At 41.5% G+C, this 17,753-nt stretch overlaps 1 protein-coding gene across 6 annotated transcripts in view; it reads right to left on the minus strand.

Annotated features, from left to right (window-relative positions):
- Positions 1 to 17,753, minus strand: part of MARK3 (microtubule affinity regulating kinase 3) — a 124,715-nt gene that overhangs the window by 94,605 nt on the left and 12,357 nt on the right. For 3 of the 6 annotated variants that reach the window (XM_053666022.1, XM_053666021.1, XM_053666020.1), the window contains exons 1-2: positions 5,684 to 5,776; positions 4,288 to 4,479 (exon numbers count right to left, since the gene is read on the minus strand). The exons of 1 other annotated variant lie outside the window; for it this stretch is intronic. In XM_053666022.1, coding sequence (XP_053521997.1) covers positions 4,288 to 4,479; positions 5,684 to 5,761 — 270 coding nt within the window. In that variant the 5' untranslated portion in view covers positions 5,762 to 5,776. Of the gene's footprint in view, positions 1 to 4,287; positions 4,480 to 5,683; positions 5,777 to 17,753 lie in introns of those variants that run through there. 2 more of the 6 variants (XM_037164233.2, XM_037164235.2) reach the window with 1 other exon arrangement.

Consider the following 17,753-nt stretch of genomic DNA (forward strand, 5'->3'; position numbering starts at 1 on the left):
AATAGCCAAACTTTCAGATGCATAGTTCAAAACACTGGTGATCAGAATACTCACAGAACTGGTTGATTTTAGTCACAAATTAGAGGAACATAAGGAAGCTAAACTCATTGAAATGAAGGGAAATACACAGGAAACCAATAGTAATGGAAAGGAAACTGGGACTCAAATCAAAGCAGTGGACCAGAAAGAGGAAAAAAATGACCAAACAGAAAAGGATGAAGAAACAAGAATTCAAATACATGAGGAGAGGCTTAGGAACCTCCAGGACATCTTTAAACGTTCCAACACCCGAATTATAGGGGTACCAGAAGGGGAAGAGGAACAGCCACAAGTGGAAAACTTATTTGAACAAATAATAAAGGAGAACTTCCCCAATCTGGCAAAGGAAATAGACTTCCAGGAAATCCAGGAAGCTCAGAGAGTCCCAAAGAAGTTGGACCCAAGAAAGAACACACGAAGGCACATCATCATTACATTAGCCAAGATGAAAATGAAAGAGAGAATCCTAGAAGCAGCAAGAGATAAGGGGACAGTCACCTACAAAAGAGTTCCCATCAGACTGTCAGCTGATTTCTCAAAAGAGACCTTACAGGCAAGAAGGGGCTGGAAAGAAGTATTCCAAGTCATGAAATCCTAAGACCTACAACCAAGATTGCTCTATCCAGCAAAGCTTTCATTTAGAATGGAAGGACAGATAAAGTGCTTCTCAGATAAAATCAAATTCAAGGAGTTCATCATCACCAAGCCCTTATTATATGAAATGTTAAAGGGACTTACTTACCTAAGAAAAAGAAGATAAAAAAGATGAACAGTGAAAGGACAGCAAACTCAGTTATTAAGAACCACACCTAAAACAAAAGCAAACTAAGAGGACAGCTAAATCAGGAACAGAACCGTAGAAATGAAGATCACATGGAGGGTTAGCAACAGGGGAGTGAGAGGAGGAGAAGGGGGGAGAAGGTACAGAAAATAAGTAGCATAGATGGTAGGTAGAAAATAGATAGGGGGGAGGGCAAGAATAGTAGGAGAAATACAGAATCTAAAAAACTTGAGATACATGGTCATAAACTAAAGGGGGAGAACGGTGGGGTTGGGGGTGTGCAGGGTGGAGGAGAATGAAGGGGGGAATAGAACAATTGTAATGGCATAATCAATAAAATATATTTAAAAAAAGAATAAAGAGAACTCATGCATGACAAGGGCTTCCCTCACAACATTCCTCAACCCAAAGGGACCTAGAAGCCCACAGCACACACCCTCTGGAGGAAAATCCTATCTTCCACTTTCTGGCAATTCCCTACTAGTCAAAATATCCTAACATGCATCTCCAGACAGCTGTTAAGGCATCCACCATGACTGAAAGAGCAGATGAGAAGATCCCAAGTCCTTTAGGACACAGTGGCCTATTCCTTGGCTTGGGCTAAAATAACAAAAAGCATTGGGCAGCTTAAACAGAGGAAATGTATCCCCCACAGTCTGGGGGGCTGGGAGGCTGAGATCAGGGTGCCAGCATGGTCAGTTCCTGTTGAGGACTCTCCTCTGAGCTTGCACATGGCAGCCTTCTTACTGTGTCCTCACATGGTGGAGACAGAAAGCTCTTTCTTGTTTGTCTCTTATAAGGACACAAACCCTACTGGATCAGAACCTATACTTATAACCTGATTTAACCCAATTACTTCCATAAAGGCCCTATTCTCCAAAACTGTTATATTGGGGGCTAAGTCTTTTTTAAAAATATTTTATTTATTTATCTTTAAAGGGTAAAGGAAGGAGAGAGGGAGAGAAATATCAATGTATGGTTGCCTCTCGTGCATCCCCTGCTGGGAACTGGCCTGCAACCCAGGCGCGTGCCCTAACTGGGAATCGAACCCTGGTTGTTTGGTTCATAGGCCCACGCTCAATCCACTGAGCTACACCAGCCAGGGTGGGGGTTAAGTCTTCAACTTATGAATTTTGGGGGACACAATTCAGCCCTTGCAATAAAGACCAAGCCAAACAACTAAAACGGGTAGTACAAAATAAAACTTCCAATGAAAAACCTAACCATACACAACACGGAATAATGTCACAAGCATTATGGAATAAATACAGTGGAATAAAAAAAGTGGAATAAAACAGGCAGGCACAAAATATGTACTGAACGATTTCATTAGTATAGTGTTCAAAAAAACAACTCTGGTGTTAGAAGGCAAGAGAATGGTTACCTTGAGGAGGAAGAACCGTTAAGTGATTAAAGGAGGTAGAAGGAGGGCTTCTGGGTCCAAATCATGGCCCACTTTTTCCCTGGGTCATAGCACTGCAAACACAATTACTCTGTGATCTTTCATCAAGCTATACTCGCATACATGGTGATTTTAAGCACTTTTCTAGGATGTGTTATACATCAATAAAGGCTTTATTTAAAAAAAAAGTCAACGATGACTTTAAAAACCATAATGAACCCTGCCCAGGTAGCTCAGTTAGTTGGAACATCGTTCCAATGCATAAGTACAAATACAAACAAATTTAGCCACTGACTAGTCAGATGCAAGCACTTCTGGAGACAGAACCGACTAGACGGCCCCAGTCAGTTGGTGAGGGTGCTGTCCCAATACACCTAGGTTGCGGGTTTGATCTCCAGTCAGAGCACATTCAAGAATCAACCAATGAATGCATAAAGTGGAAAAACAAATCGATGTCTCTCCCTCCCAATCTCTCTAAAACCACCCCCCCCAAAAAAAAAGGAAAAGAAAAGAGAACCTACTAGATATAAAGCCAGTAGGCCAGGCTCCAGCCATGTGAGTGAAGCAAAGGGGAACAGGGCTGTCTGCCCACTCCTCTTCTCACCCACCCCTCTCCGCCCACACAAGGATATTGGCAGAATAACCACCTGGGACTGGTGGAAACCAAATTCAGAAGTTTTCTTCTTTAGTTCAGAAAGCTTTGATCAAGAACAAGAAAAACTCTACCCACTCTTTGCTGTTCACTGATTCCCAAAACAGTCCAGGCATTACAACAAGGAGTCCTAACCAGGAATGTGTCACTAAAATTGACGTGAAATTTGAAGAAGGAAGTCTTTAGTTGTGCCAGAAGATGAGGACATTTGTAGGGCACATGGCAGCGAACAGAGGCTGCCGGCTGGCAGGAACGACAGGCCCAGCCCCGCCCCAGCAGCCCTGGGCGTGACGAGCTGCCGGTCAGTCCCTCGGCAGACCTGTAACACCATCTTGGCATGTGCGCCAGGAGGATCTGGGACAAGAAAAGCATTTCTTTATAAAGCTTCCCTCAAAAGTATAATTCCAGTCAGACCACAATACCAAGTACCTGATATGTGCCAAACACTGACGCCTACCCTACAGACTAGAGGGGGAAAACAAGTAAACAAGTAACTTCAATAAATAAAAAACTTATTATCTAAGGAAATATGAGGATTTTTTTAGAAAGGTTTTATTTTTAGAGCGAGGTAAAGGGAAAGAGATGGAAACATGGATCAGTTGGGGCCTCTTGCAGGCTCCCAACTGGGACTGAACCCACACCCAAGCCTGTGCCCTTACTGGGAATTGAACCAGTGACCTTTTTCTTTGCAGTAATCAATGCCTAACCAACTGAGGCGCACCAGTCAGGGCAGGAAATACCAGGATTTTTAACATGAATCCCATGCCTGGGAAAGAGAGTCCGACAACTACTTCCCAGGAATGATATTGACCACAAAAGCCTGCAATGTGTTTCAGGCAGAGGAACAAACAAAAATCTAAATGCAAGAAACAAAGCACGATGTATACTGCCTGGGTAGAAAATGAGGAGACAGTTAATTTAGTAGTTTTGATAGAAGTATTTCTGATAACTACATAAAGTGCTTGAGCAGAAAGCCGGTTATCACAAGGCAGAAAAGTACATGCCATCGTCCACAACAACCCATCAAACATAAGCCATGAGAAGAGTACTTTGGGAAGATAAAGAAACTTCGTGAGTATAAACCCATTTAAAAAAACAGCACTAGTGATTTGCAAGTATCATGAGCTCATACATGAAGTTGAAAACAATTTTTACTATGGTAGCAGATACTATGAAAAAAGAACAAAACACTACCCATTTTTAAAGGCAAAAGATAACTCAAACAATCAAAGTAATATTTACAACATTTAAAGGAATGAGAAAGCAAAAGAATCACCAGATAATTAATGCTTATTTAAAAATGTTTAATTAGCTTAGAAATGAGCCCAAATCTATACATTCTCTTCCTGTTCCTCTCACATGGAGCTAAAAAGAACAAATGTAGTAACAGAAATTAGCATAATTCTCATTTACCTCTCTGCCTGTAAGGATGTGTCTTGCCAATTTCACTTTTGCAAAATTCCCTTTGCCGATTGTTTTCAACAGTCTGTAGTTTCCGATGTGAGGCTGTTCATCTGCACAGGAAGCTATAGAGTTTCTACACCGAGCTCCAGAGCGCCCAGTGCGAGAGGTCACTTCTTGCCGCCCATCTCCATGTGACGTGTGCTACAATACAACACACAACAAAGGTAAGGATGTGAGAACACACGGCACCCTATGGAACTGTAACGGTCTCTAGCTGAAAAAAAAAACAAAACATTACTGCTTTAATTTTAATCCTAGAGCATCTAACACTTTGAAGAAAGTTGCCCACAAGATAGAAATTTACAAGGAAAACAAGGGTGCTGAGAGGAAAAATACTCAGCACCAAATATTGCAGTTTGGCTAGGTACTTGAAGAGAGATCTTTATATACCCAGCGGTAACATGACACAGAAGCAACAAGCCTGCCAGCAGTCATTAGAAACCCAGCTTTTCCGTGTGCTATTAAATGCTTTGGCATACAGGACCCTATGCCACACCCTTGTGAAAGAGACACCATGCTAACATCACCTTCCCAGAGGAGGGGACTTCTGTGATTGACGCACGGCCACATCACTAGTGAGAGAAATCCAGAGAGAATCTGGATTCCCAATTTCCTTCTATACTATGCTGCTAACAATAATTCAAAACAATGTATTTAAATAAAGAGCCAGACTGTATGACCCTTGTGTGTTTTTTTTAATTGCTTATTCTATCACAGTTGCCCTGATTTTCCCCCCTTTGCCCCCTCCTCCACCCAGAACCACACACTCCCTCAGAAATCCCTAAACTGTTGTTCATGTTCATGGTTCATACATGTAAGTTCTTTGGCCACTCCATCCCTATATTGTACTTTACATCCCCGTGGCTGCTCTGTGAGGACTTATCAGTACTTCTTAATTCCCTCACTTGTTCAACCATTCCCCAACACTCCCCTCCCATCTGGTAACCATCAAAATATTCTCTGTATCCATGATTCTGTCTCCGTTCTAGTTTGCTTAGTTTGTTTTTCAGATTCATTGCTGATAATTTTTTTGGGGGGTGCCATTTTGCTGTTCATGGTTTCGATCTTTTTCTTAAGTTACTCCCTTTAAAATTTCATATAGCCCTGGCTAGTATAGCTCAGTGGACTGAGCCTGGGCTGGTGAACCAGAGGATCATGGTTCTATTCCCAGTCAGGGCACATGCCTGGGTTGCAGGCCAGTTCCCAGCAGGGGACACATGAGAGGCAACCACCGTACACTGATATTTCTCTCCCCCTCTCCTTTCCCTCTAAAGATAAATAAATAAAAAATACGTAAAAAAAGAAAATGGAAAACTAATACATTTTAATTAAAAATTTTTTTCACCTGGCTGGTGTAGCTCAGTGGATTGAGCGCGGGCCTGCGAACCAGAGTATCGCGGTTCGATTCCCAGTCAGGGCACATGCCTGGGTTGCAGGCCAGTTCCCAGCAGAGGACGCATGAGAGGCAACCATACATTGATACTTCTCTCCCACTCTTTCTACTTCCCTTCCCCTCTCTCGAAAAATAAATAAATAAAATATTTAAAAAAATTTTTTTTTCATATAATAATGGTGATGATGAACTCCTTTCGCCTTTTCTTGTTTGGGAACCCCTTTATCTGCCCTTTGATTCTAAATGACTGCTTTGCTGGGTAGAGCAATCTTGGTTGTAGGTCCCTGCTTTTTATTACTTTGAATATTTCTTGCCAATCCCTTTCAGCCCGCAAGTTTCTTTTGCAAAATCAGCTGAGAGTCTTACGGAAATTCCCCTGGAAGCAAATAACTTCTCTTACTGCCTGTAAGATTCTCTCTTAATCTTTAAACTTTGACATTTTAATTATGATGTGTCTTGGAGTGGGCCTCTTCGCATCCATCTTGTTTGGGACTCTCTGTGCTTCCTAGACTTGTATATCTAGTTCCTTCAAACTAGTAAATTTTTCTTTCACTGTTTTTTTCCAATAGATTTCCAATTCTTGTTCTTTCTTCTTCTCCTTCTGGCACCCATATGATGCAAATGCTGGACCTCTGAAAGTTGTCCCAGAGACTGCTTACACTGTCCTCATTTTTTGGAATTCTTTTTTCTTCTTGTTGTTCTGATTGGTTGTTGTTTACTTCCTTTTTTAAAATATCACTTTTTCCCATTTATTTTTTAAAAATTTTATTGATTATGCCATTATAGTTGTTCTACTTCCTCCCCTTCATTCCCCTCTACCCTGAACACCCCTCCCCCACCATTTCCCCCCTTTAGTTTATGACCACGTGTCTCAAGTTCTTTAGATTCTATATTTCCCATACTGTTCTTGCCCCCCCCCCATCTATTTTCTATCTACTGTCTATGCTACTTATTTTCTGTACCTTCTCCCCCCTTCTCCTCCTCCCACTCCCCTGTTGCTAACCCTCCATGAGATCTTCGTTTCTATGGTTCAGCTCCTGATCTAGCTGTCCTCTTAGTTTGCTTTTGTTTTAGGTGTGGTTCTTAATAACTGTGAGTTTGCTGTCCTTTCACTGTTCATCTTTTTTATCTTCTTTTTCTTAGGTAAGTAAGTCCCTTTAACATTTCATATAATAAGGGCTTGGTGATGATGAACTCCTTGAATTTGATCTTCTCTGAGAAGCACTTTATCTGTCCTTCCATTCTAAATGAAAGCTTTGCTGGATAGAGCAATCTTGGTTGTAGGTCTTAGGATTTCATGACTTGGAATACTTCTTTCCAGCCCCTTCTTGCCTGTAAAGTCTCTTTTGAGAAATCAGCTGACAGTCTGGTGGGAACTCTTTTGTAGGTGACTGTCCCCTTAGCTCTTGCTGCTTCTAGGATTCTCTCCTTCATTTGAATCTTGGCTAATGTAATGATGATGTGCCTTCATGTGTTCCTTCTTGGGTCCAACTTCTTTGGGACTCTCTGAGCTTCCTGGATTTCCTGGAAGTCTATTTCCTTTGCCAGATTGGGGAAGTTCTCCTTTATTATTTGTTCAAATAAGTTTTCCACTTGTGGCTGTTCCTCTTCCCCTTCTGGTACCCCTATAATTCAGATGTTGGAGCGTTTAAAGATGTCCTGGAGGTTCCTAAGCCTCTCCTCATTTATTTGCATTCTTGTTTCTTCATTGTTTTCAGTTTGGTCACTTTTTCTTCCTTCTGGTCCACTTGATTGATTTGAGTCCCAGTTTCCTTTCTATTACCATTGGTTCCCTGTGCATTTTGCTTCATTTCACTTAGTGAAGCCTTCATTTTTTCATCTAATTTGTGACTAAAATCAACCAGTTCTGTGAGCATCCTGATCACCAGTGTCTTGAATTGTGCATCCGATAGGTTGGCTATCTCTTGGTTGCTTAGAAGTATTGGCTCTGGGGCTTTGAGCTGTTCTTCTTCTTTTTTTTTTTTTTAATTTTATTTAGTTACTTTTCAAGTACTTTTTTTTTTTATCTATTTCTCCCATCCCACCCCACCCCCCCGCCCAGTCTCCCCCCTCCCTCCCATTCCCCCCCCCAGTCCTCATCCCTGTGTCCTTCATACTTGTTCCCCAAAATCCCTCCCCCTTTTTCCCCTTAAGTTCCCTTCCCTCTCCCCTCTGGTTGCTGCCCTGAGCTGTTCTTCTTGAGCCATAACGATCTGGTCCCGCCTGTTATGTATGAGGGGCAGAGCCTTAGGTGTTCACCAGGGTGGAGCCGCTCAGATTGCTGGGTTGTGACACTGTATGTGGGGGTGGGATCAAAGAGGGGCAATAGCGGTCCCCTCAGCTGCTTCCTGCCGCTGGGGCCTGCATGGTCCACCTCACTGCTCGTTCCTTCGCTGGTTTATCTGTGCGCGAATGTTTGACTGCGGTCAGCCTGCTGCCTTGTGCCCTCAAATTGGGTCTGCCTGGTGCAACCCCACGCCTGGGATCCGCCAACCACTGCCCACGCGCCTAGGTCAGTCTGACCGAGTTTTCCTGCGCAATCCCGCTCCTCCAGTCGCTGGCTCTGCCCCTCTTACTGGTTTGGCTGAAGGGTTCCTTGTTGTCCGACTTTGGTATAGTTCAATTTTCTGCGTTTTGGCTGTGTTTTTTGTTATTAAAATTTTGTTGTCTTTAAACTTGGTTGTGCGAGAAGGCATAGTGTTTCCACCTACGCCTCCATCTTGGCGGAAGTCTGTTTACTTCCTTATATTCCAAATTGTTGACTAGATTCTTGGCTTCATCTGCTCTACTGTTATTTCCCTGTAAATTGTTTTTTATTTCAATTAGTAAATCCTTCATTCTGACTGGATCTTTTTTTATGCTGCTGAGGTCCTCACTAAGTTCCTTGAGCATCCTTATGACCCATGTTTGTTTCTGTGTATTAGGCAGAGCTGCTTTGACTCCGTGTCTTGGTCATGTGGCCTAATGTAGCAGGTGTCCTGTAGGGTCCAGTGGCACAGCCTCCCCTGTCACCCAAGCTGGCTACTTGAGGTGTGCTCTTCCCGTGGGCTGCATACACCTTCCTCTTGTAGTTGAGTCTTGGTTGCTGTTGGCAGATCAATGGGAGAAGTTTACCCGGGCCAATCAGCTGCAAGGACTGGCTGTGACCACTGACCACCAACCACCGCCCTCCATGGAGGATCAGCCATGCAGGGGCAAGGTGGTGGTTCTCCAAAGTGGTTTGTTGCTGTCCACTGGGTGCACTGGCCCTGGGGTTTCCTGGGTGGTGCAGGCCAAAGTCAAGGTCAGCTCCCACCTGTGTTTTGCCTGGGGCCACCCTGCCTGAGCTATAAAGCAATCTGAGATGGCTGCTACTTGTGCTGGGCTTGGAGATTCCCAGGTGAGCCAAACTGTGCATCCAGGCTGGCTGCTGCTAGTGCCAGGCCTGGGGTCACTGAGGCCAGCTGCTGCTTGTTTGAGAGGATTTAGGCTGTTGTGAAGCAAGAGCCAAGACCATCCATTCATTTGGAAAAGCAGCTTGGAACCTGGGTAGGGTGGAGTCTGGGAATCTCCAAAGGGGATCACATAGTGTGAGTCAGGTTGCTGGAGTCTCAGATATGATACCAACTTGCAGGCTCTGTGAGGGGAGGGTTTACTGAAGAGACAATGGCCTCTGCTTGCCTGGATGTCAGATACTTCAGTTCCTCCTGTATACCTTTGGGGCCTTTCAAGTTGCTCCCTGGTGCTGGAGCTCAGAGGGAGTCAGTCTGAGCAGGTGAGTCCGTGTGCAGGTTCTTTAAGAGAAACTGCTTGGGGCTCCAGCAGTTTCTTCTACTGAGTCAATTTCCACTGATTTTTAAGCCCGTAAGTTGTGGGGACTTATCTTCCTGGCACTGGAACCCTGGGCGGGGTGCCTGGTATGGGGCTGGGACTCCTCACTCCTGAGATATCCCCCCCGAAATTTTATCCACCACAGATGCGTGAAGGACCAGTCCATTCTGCACCTGCGCCCCTCCTACCAGTCTGGATGAATGTGGTTTCTTTAATTCCATAGTTGCCAGACTTCCATTCCACTTGATTTCTGACATTTCTGAGTGACAGTTGTTCTATATTTTAGTTGCAATTTTGGTGTGGTTGTGCAAAGAAATGAGCCATGTCTACCTACTCTTCATATTGACCAGAAGATAATATTTGTTGAACAGATGAATCAAGTAGTATACTCTGTAAAGGTAAAAGAAATCATATATGTCTATAAGTGTGCTGAACATCAAAGTACTCGAGTTACAAACACCAGCACAATTCTGCAGGGACAAGCATCAGTTCCAGTGCTCCCTTCTTCCCAGCATGTGCTCAGCGGACAGACGCCTGCCCCACCACCTCCCTCTCACAGCTGCCAGCTCCTGCTCAAGCAAGGCGTCTCCCTCTCCCAGTGCTCACACAGATGCTTCCAATCTGCTTCCTTCTTTCTCACTTTCTGTCCAGGAAAATGCCCCTTCTTTCTAATGTTCTCTCCCTACCAAGAGGTCAAAACAAGCCTGATTGTAGCTGATAAACATCAGAAACTACTTTCTAATATGTTAATATCAAGTAAAACAAAAACCAAGTGTTTTAAAGTAAAAGCTTAGGAATTTGTGCCATAAACTTCTGATGTCCTCAAAAATATCCTTTTCAAGGGAAACAACCATCTGGGAAAATATATTTGCAAATGATACCTCAGACAAGGTTTTGATCTCCAAAACATATAAAGAACTCACAAGATTCAACTCCAGAAGACAAATAATCCAGTTAAAAAATGGGCAAAGGACCTGAACAGACACTTCTCCAAGGAGACATACAGGCCATCACAGAGATGCAAAACAAACCAAAATGAGATACCACTTCACAGCTGTCAGAATGGCCATCACAGCCAAGTCAACAAACTGGTGCTGACTGTGCTAGTTTAAGGTTGTGGAGAAGAGAGCCCTAGTTCCCTTTCCCACTGTTGGTGGGAATGCAGACTGGGGCAGCATTGTGGAAAACTATGGAGTTTCCTCAGAAAACTGAAAATGAAACTGCCTTTTGACCCAGCAATTCTATTGCTGGAACTATACCCTAAGAATCCTGAAACACCAATTCAAAAGAACCTATGCACCCCAATGTTCATAGCAGCACAATTTACAATAGCCAAGTGCTGGAAGCAACCTAAGTGCCCAACAGTAAATGAGTGGATCAAAAAACTGTGGTACGTTTACACGATGGAATACTACACAGCAGAAAGAAAGAAGGAGCTCCTAGCCTTCTTTTTCAACAGCATAGATGCAAATAGAGAGAGCATTATGCTAAGTGAAAAATAAGCCAGGTGGCGAAAGAGAAATGCCATATGTATGATCTCACCTTTAAGTAGAACCTAATTATCAAAACAAACAGGCAAGCAAAATATAACCAGAGATATTGAAATTAAGAACTGACAGTAACCAGAGGGGAGGTGGGAGGGAATAATGTTGGGAATAGAGGGAAGGTTGTCAAGGAACATGTATAAAGAACATATGGACAAAGCCAAAGTGGGGTAGAATGGAAAGTGGGGATGGCTGGGGTGGGGGAAAGTACAAGGTAGAGGGGAATGGAGATAACTGAACTTGAACAATAATAAATGAATGAATGATACTGTAAGGGAAAAAATATCCTTTTCAGAATTGCCATGTTAATCTCCATCTACTTTCTCACATTCATCTATTTTTCCCTGACATGTCAGGTTCTGAGATAGGTTTTTTTCTGTTTTACTCAATTATCGCATAATACTACAAAAAATGATGTCTACGTTTTTATTGTACATATATGTTTAGGTAGTAAAACAGGATTTTACAAACTAGTTATAAATCTAAAGCTTGTAACATTGTTTCTGTAACAAAAAGGATTCTAATTTCCAAATCAGAATTTAGAAGAAATGGCCTATCTATAAATGAGGTCTTGCTGATCAAAGAAAAGACTAAAGCAAGCCCTAGCCAGGTAGTGCAGTTGGTTAGAGCATTTTCCCAATCTGCCAACATTGTGGGTTTGCTCCTCACTCAGGGCACATATAAGAAACAACCAATGAATGCGTAACACAGTGGAACAAAATCGATGTTTCTGTCTCTCTCAAACCAATCAGTAACAAAAAAATTAAAAAAGAAAAGATTAAAGCACCAACTAAGTTACAACACTAAGCTTTACAGAAAGCTGGTTTTCCTGTTGTACACAAGACATAATATTGTAAATGCAATTTCGTAGATCAGTTGGAGTATGGCTTTAAAAGAAAATTGGTGACCATTTTAAGATATGCATTTCTTAAAATTATGTATGTATGTATGTATGTATGTATGTATTTATTTAGGAAGGGAAGGAAAAAGAAAGAAGAGAAAGGTCCAGTGAGAGAGAAACATCAATCGGTTGCTTCTCAAACAGGCCCTGACTTGAGGGCTGAACTCATGACCCAGGTATATGTCCTGACCAGAAATACAACCCAGTGACCTTTCGCTTTGCAGGACGACACCCCACGAACCGAGTGAGCCCAGTCAGGGCTCATGTTTATTTCCAAACTAGATTTAAGTTTATTAAAAACTAGACAGTAATTTATTGTTCTTTTGATTCTAGAATAATAATTGGCACATAACAGGTATTTAATAAGTATCAGAATAACTAAATAAATATCAAAGCACTAATCACTGTGGTGTTCAGATGGTTAAATTAAGAAATTTCTGGCCCTGGCTGGTGTAGCTCAGTGGATTGAGCATGGGCCTGTGAACCAAACAACCACGGTTTGATTCCCAGTCAGGGCACATGCCTGGGTTGCAGGCCAGGTCCCCAGTGGGGGCCGCACGAGAGACAACCATACACTGATATTTCTCTCCTTCTCCCCCTCTAAAGATAAATAAATAAAATCTAAAAAAAAAATTTTTTTCTCAGGCCCTGACTGGTGTAGCTCAGTAGATTGAGTGCAGGCCTGTGAACCAAAGTGTTGCTGGTTTGATTCCCAGTCAGGGCACATACCTGGGTCGCAGGCCATATCCCCAGTAGAGGGTGTGTAAGAGGCAACCACACACTGATGTTTCACTTACCCCCTTTCTCACTTCCTTCCCCTCGCTCTAAAAATAAATAACTAAAATCTTTTTAAAAAAGAGCTCTGGCTGGTGTAGCTCAGTGGATTGAGTGCGGGCCCGTGAAGCAAATGATCACCGGTTCAATTCCCAGTCAGGGCACATGCCTGAGTTGCAGGTCAGGTCCCCAGTAGGGGACACATGAGAGGCAACCACACATTGATGTTTCTTTCCCACTCTTTCTCCTTCCCTTCCCCTCTCTCTGAAAATAAGTAAATAAAATTAAAAATTTTTTCTATCACTTGAATTTTTTCCTTCTATGCAACTCATTCAAATATTGATCCAGTGATAACACAAAATCCCTAACCCCAGGAGGTACATGTGTCAAGTGGTTTTACTATTTAGGCAATGAAAATAGCAAAATTCTACTACTATCCAAAATTTTAGTTAAAAAAGCTTTTGTACATTTCTGATTTACATATTTTATAAATTCTGCTTTCTATATATTTTTTAAGTTTTCCAGAGAACACTTAAATAGACAAAATAGTTACTTCTGTGAAAATCAACTACCTTTTATGTACAGACAAATATTACAATTAAAATTCATAGGCACCCAAAGTTCGTATTTTGCCTATTCCCTAATCTATAATAAAAGACTAACTCTGTCAGTTACATGTAACTTCCGGGAGGACCCAGATTTTTGTGTTTTGTTCATTACCAGCTATTCCCAAAATCGAAACAGAGCCCGACACACAGTAGCTGTGAAATGCACTGCTGCTGTGTGACTATGAAAGGAGTTCAAGGCCCTCTCTGATCCATACCACCCGCTATTCTCTAGTGCAATACTGGTTCCCTAGTTCAAGTGCCTTTTCTTCTCTTCAAACCTAAGAAAACCCTACTCGTTATTCTCTTATGTTTGGATAATTTGTCGGCCAATGTAGGAAGCCTCCAGCACTCTCTCTGCAGCCCATCAGAATTTCCTCCTTCTCCTGCGGGCTGGCAGGCTGTCTGCCTGTACCTGCATCTCCAGCACACCACTCTGTTGCCAGTACTATTTATTACCCACCAGACTGGCTCTTGTGCAGAGTTCCTGGAGGATGACACCGACTGCAGGGAGAAACGCCTTCTCCTCACCTGAGGTCAGGCACAACAGAATGCCTAAATTTGGCTAATGAGATACATGTGAAAGTGACATGTTGTTCCCATGCTGAGGCATTTAATTGCCAATGCTTAACTCCACCCGTCTTCTGCTCTTCTGAGCTCTGAGCACTGTCCAAAGACAGAGGCCACAGGACCAAATCAGTCTAGACAAGATCCTTTTTCATGGAGCCAATGAGCCCCCAAGCAAACCTGGTGTAAACAAGGGTTTTTTACTGTGCTAGGTCACTAGATTTCAGTCGCATGTAATATCACAGCGTAACCCTGCCTAACCTAATACATACTTATGCAAATAAATAATCATGATGCAAAGCAAAATGAAACCTGAATTGCCCCATCAGATTATAAATTCATACAACAGAATGAAATAGCTGATGTTTATTAAATTGTAATAGGGTTAAACTTAGTATATTTAATTTGATGTTTCCTTACATAAAGTCCATAAATTTAAAGATCTAATGTACTTAAAAAACTCTTTCAAAACAGAAGCAAATTAAATTGCTGTTTGCTTCTACATGGCCTTCATTTTTTTCCATGTACACACCACTGGCCCTAAATAAGAAAAAGTTTCCTATTCCTATATCATAGCACTCAATGCCAATACTAAACTTTTTAAACTAATTTTGAATTCTTGTACCCTTAATCAATTATTTCACACATGAGATTTTTTTCTTCCTAAAAAGCCAATGAACAACCTGAGGACACAACAATGTTACATAATTCTTCTGTAGTCATTTTACAATATCTTGTGGCAGCACTAAGCATGTAAGAAATACTGAAATGCCGAATTTAATTCCTAAAGATATAAAGGAGTCTCAGTCCATCTCCCTCCCATGAAATGGAGTCAGTGCCATTTCATCCACCATGGAAACTAGAACATGTACACTGCTACAGAAAATAATGCAGAAAAAGACAAAGATGGGAGATTAACAAATTCACAAAGTATTCATTTTCAAGTTAAAACTTTTCTTTAGTGAAAAACATTTAAGTTACCAATATTATTAGGGAATAAAGAAAATGTTATAGCTATCGAATCGACATCCATTCCTTCCTTCATTTCCAAGTGACGCTGGATAAGTACATCCAGCTGGGAGGTAACGTGGCCAGCTAAGTTCTTATTTTCCCAAACTTCCCTGCAGCTAGAAGTAGTGTATGGCTTAGTTCTGGCCAGTCCTCATCAGTGAACATCTACTAGAAGGTTCTGGGGGAAAAAAAGACAAAAATATATATATTTTTAAAACCACCAGCTCAAATAGTATTGAACTGCTGAATCAAAACTAGAAACTATAGATTTCTTTTGTGAGTAAAACAAACCCCTACTTAGGCTGTATTGCTCTCAGCGAAAGCACTACTGTTACAGGGCTCATGGCCATATCAATACTAATGTAAGAAGCAATAAGAAAATAAATGAGATATATACTCCATTTTGTGTTATACATATTAGCTCATAAAAACAACTGTCCACATCTACAGCCATAGAATATAAAACATCACAACCAGAAGGTATAAATGAGAGTGTATGCCTTAGACACACACAAAACTATTATTGACATAATAAATAAGGTTCCAGGTTTGCTCTTGTAGCTATCTGGTAAGGCACTGAACTGAAATGTAGTCTTACTTAAGAAATCAAGTGTAAAAGTTTACAATAACTTTATACTATGTCTCAATTCTTCTAGAACAGAGCTTGCTTGGTCCCTTCCTTAAAACACAAGACATGTGCCCAAATATCCTTTCTAATCCTAAAAATAACAAGCTACCTCTTCAACACATGGGCAGTTTTTCAAACATTGGGGGGAAAAAATCTACAAAGCCAAATTGTTTCAATAAAGGGCTGATCCCCAAGTATTTTGTAATTTAGAGATAATATCAGATTCCACTTTTCAAAGAAGCTGAGCCATTATTTCATTCACTGCAGAAAAAAATATGATAAGATTCAACAATTTGTGCTTTAAAAACCTCTTAGCAAACTAGGAACAGAATAAAACTTCCTTAATTTGATAAAAACCATAGACCATAAACTTTCGGCAAATATTACACTAAATGGAGAAACTTCAGAATCATTTAAGATCAGAAACAAGAAGCTGCTTAACATAACACTAGAGGTATGACCAATACTTTAAGGTAAGAAAGTTTTCAGATGTAAGTTCAAAGGAAAGAGATTAAAATGTCATTATTTCTAGATGATATTATCTACCCACAAAGCAAAAGAATCAGAAATACCATTGAAACTCATGAGACAGCTTAGCAAGGTACAAGATCAACCTATAATATTCCTCCATACCAGTAATGACCTACCACAAAAATTAATTAGAAGTAACCATTCATAATATAGTAGTCCCCTCTTATCCAGTTTCACTTCCTACAGATTTAGTAGTCATGGTTCCACAAATATATAACTCATAAATTACAAACCATTGCCCTGGCTGGTATGGCTCAGTGGATTGAACGCCAGCCTGTGAACTGCTGCCAGTAAGATTCCCAGTAGGGCACATGCCTAGGTTGTAGGCCAGGTCTTCAGTTGGGGAAATGTGAGAAGCAACCAACCAATGTATCTCTCACCCATTAACGTTTCTCTCCCTCTCTCCAAAGTAAATGAATAAATCTTTTAAAAAAAACTTACTAAAAAATAAATGAATGTCAGACCGTGTACCACTGTGAGCAGCGGCATGATGAAATCGTGCACCATCTCCACCACCCGCTGTGTTCCACCCAGGATGTGCATCGCCCCTCTGCCCAGAGTCTCCACGCTGTGTGCGCTGCTGGTGCAGTTAGTAGCTGCCTCGATTATCAACTACTGCAGGGCTCAAGTCACCCTATTATTACTCCACTGAACATACAAACGATAAGAAAGTGAAACAGCCTTATTGCTGATATAAAGTTTTAGTGGTCTGGATAAAAGCACAAACCAGTCACAAGATTCCTTTAGGCCAAAGCCTAATCCAGAGCAAGGTCCTAACTCTCCTAAATTCCGTGAAGGCTCAGAAAGGTGAGGAGATTGTAGAAGAAAAGTTTGAAGCCAGCAGAGGTTGGTGATGAGGTTTAAGGAAACGAGCCATCTCTGTAACACAAAAGCACAAGGTGAAGCACAAGTGCTGAAGTACACAGAGGCTACAGCAAGTCCTCCAGAAGATCTAGCTAAGGTAATTCATGAAGGTGGCTACAACAGATTTTCAGCATAGATGAAACTGCCTTTTATTGGAAGAAGATGCCATCTAGGGTTTTCCTACACAGGGAGGAGAGTCAAAGCCTGGCCTCAAAGCCTGAAAGGACAAGCTGACTCTCTTGTAAGGTGTTAATCCAGCTGGTGAATTTAAACCAATGCTCACTTACCACTTCAAAAATCCTAGGACTCTTATGAATGATGCTAAATCTACTCTGCCTGTGCGCCCTAAGTGGGACAACAAAGCTGGTGACAGCACATCTGTTTACAACCAGGTTTCCTGAATATTTTAAGCCCACTGGTGAGACTAGTTCTCAGGCAGGGGAAAAAAGATTCCTTTCAAAATGTTACTGCTCACTGACAATCCACTCGGTCACCCAAGAGCTCTGATGGAGATGTACAAAGAGATTAATGTTGTTTTCATGCCTGCTAACGCAATATCCAATCTATAACCCACAGATCAAGAAGTAGAAGTAATTTTACTCTCAAATCTTATTATGTAAGAAATACATTTTGTGGGCTACAGCTGCCATAAGTAGTTCCTCTGATGGATCTGGGCAAATAAATTAAAAACCTTCTGGAAAGGATTCAAAATACTAAATATCATTACAAACATTTGTGATCTATGGGAAGAGGTCAAAATATCAACACTAACAGAAGTCTGGAAGAA

This window comes from Artibeus jamaicensis, unplaced genomic scaffold (assembly GCF_021234435.1).
Source record: "Artibeus jamaicensis isolate MK-2021 breed Jamaican fruit bat unplaced genomic scaffold, CSHL_Jam_final contig_444, whole genome shotgun sequence".
Taxonomy (NCBI): domain Eukaryota; kingdom Metazoa; phylum Chordata; class Mammalia; order Chiroptera; family Phyllostomidae; genus Artibeus; species Artibeus jamaicensis.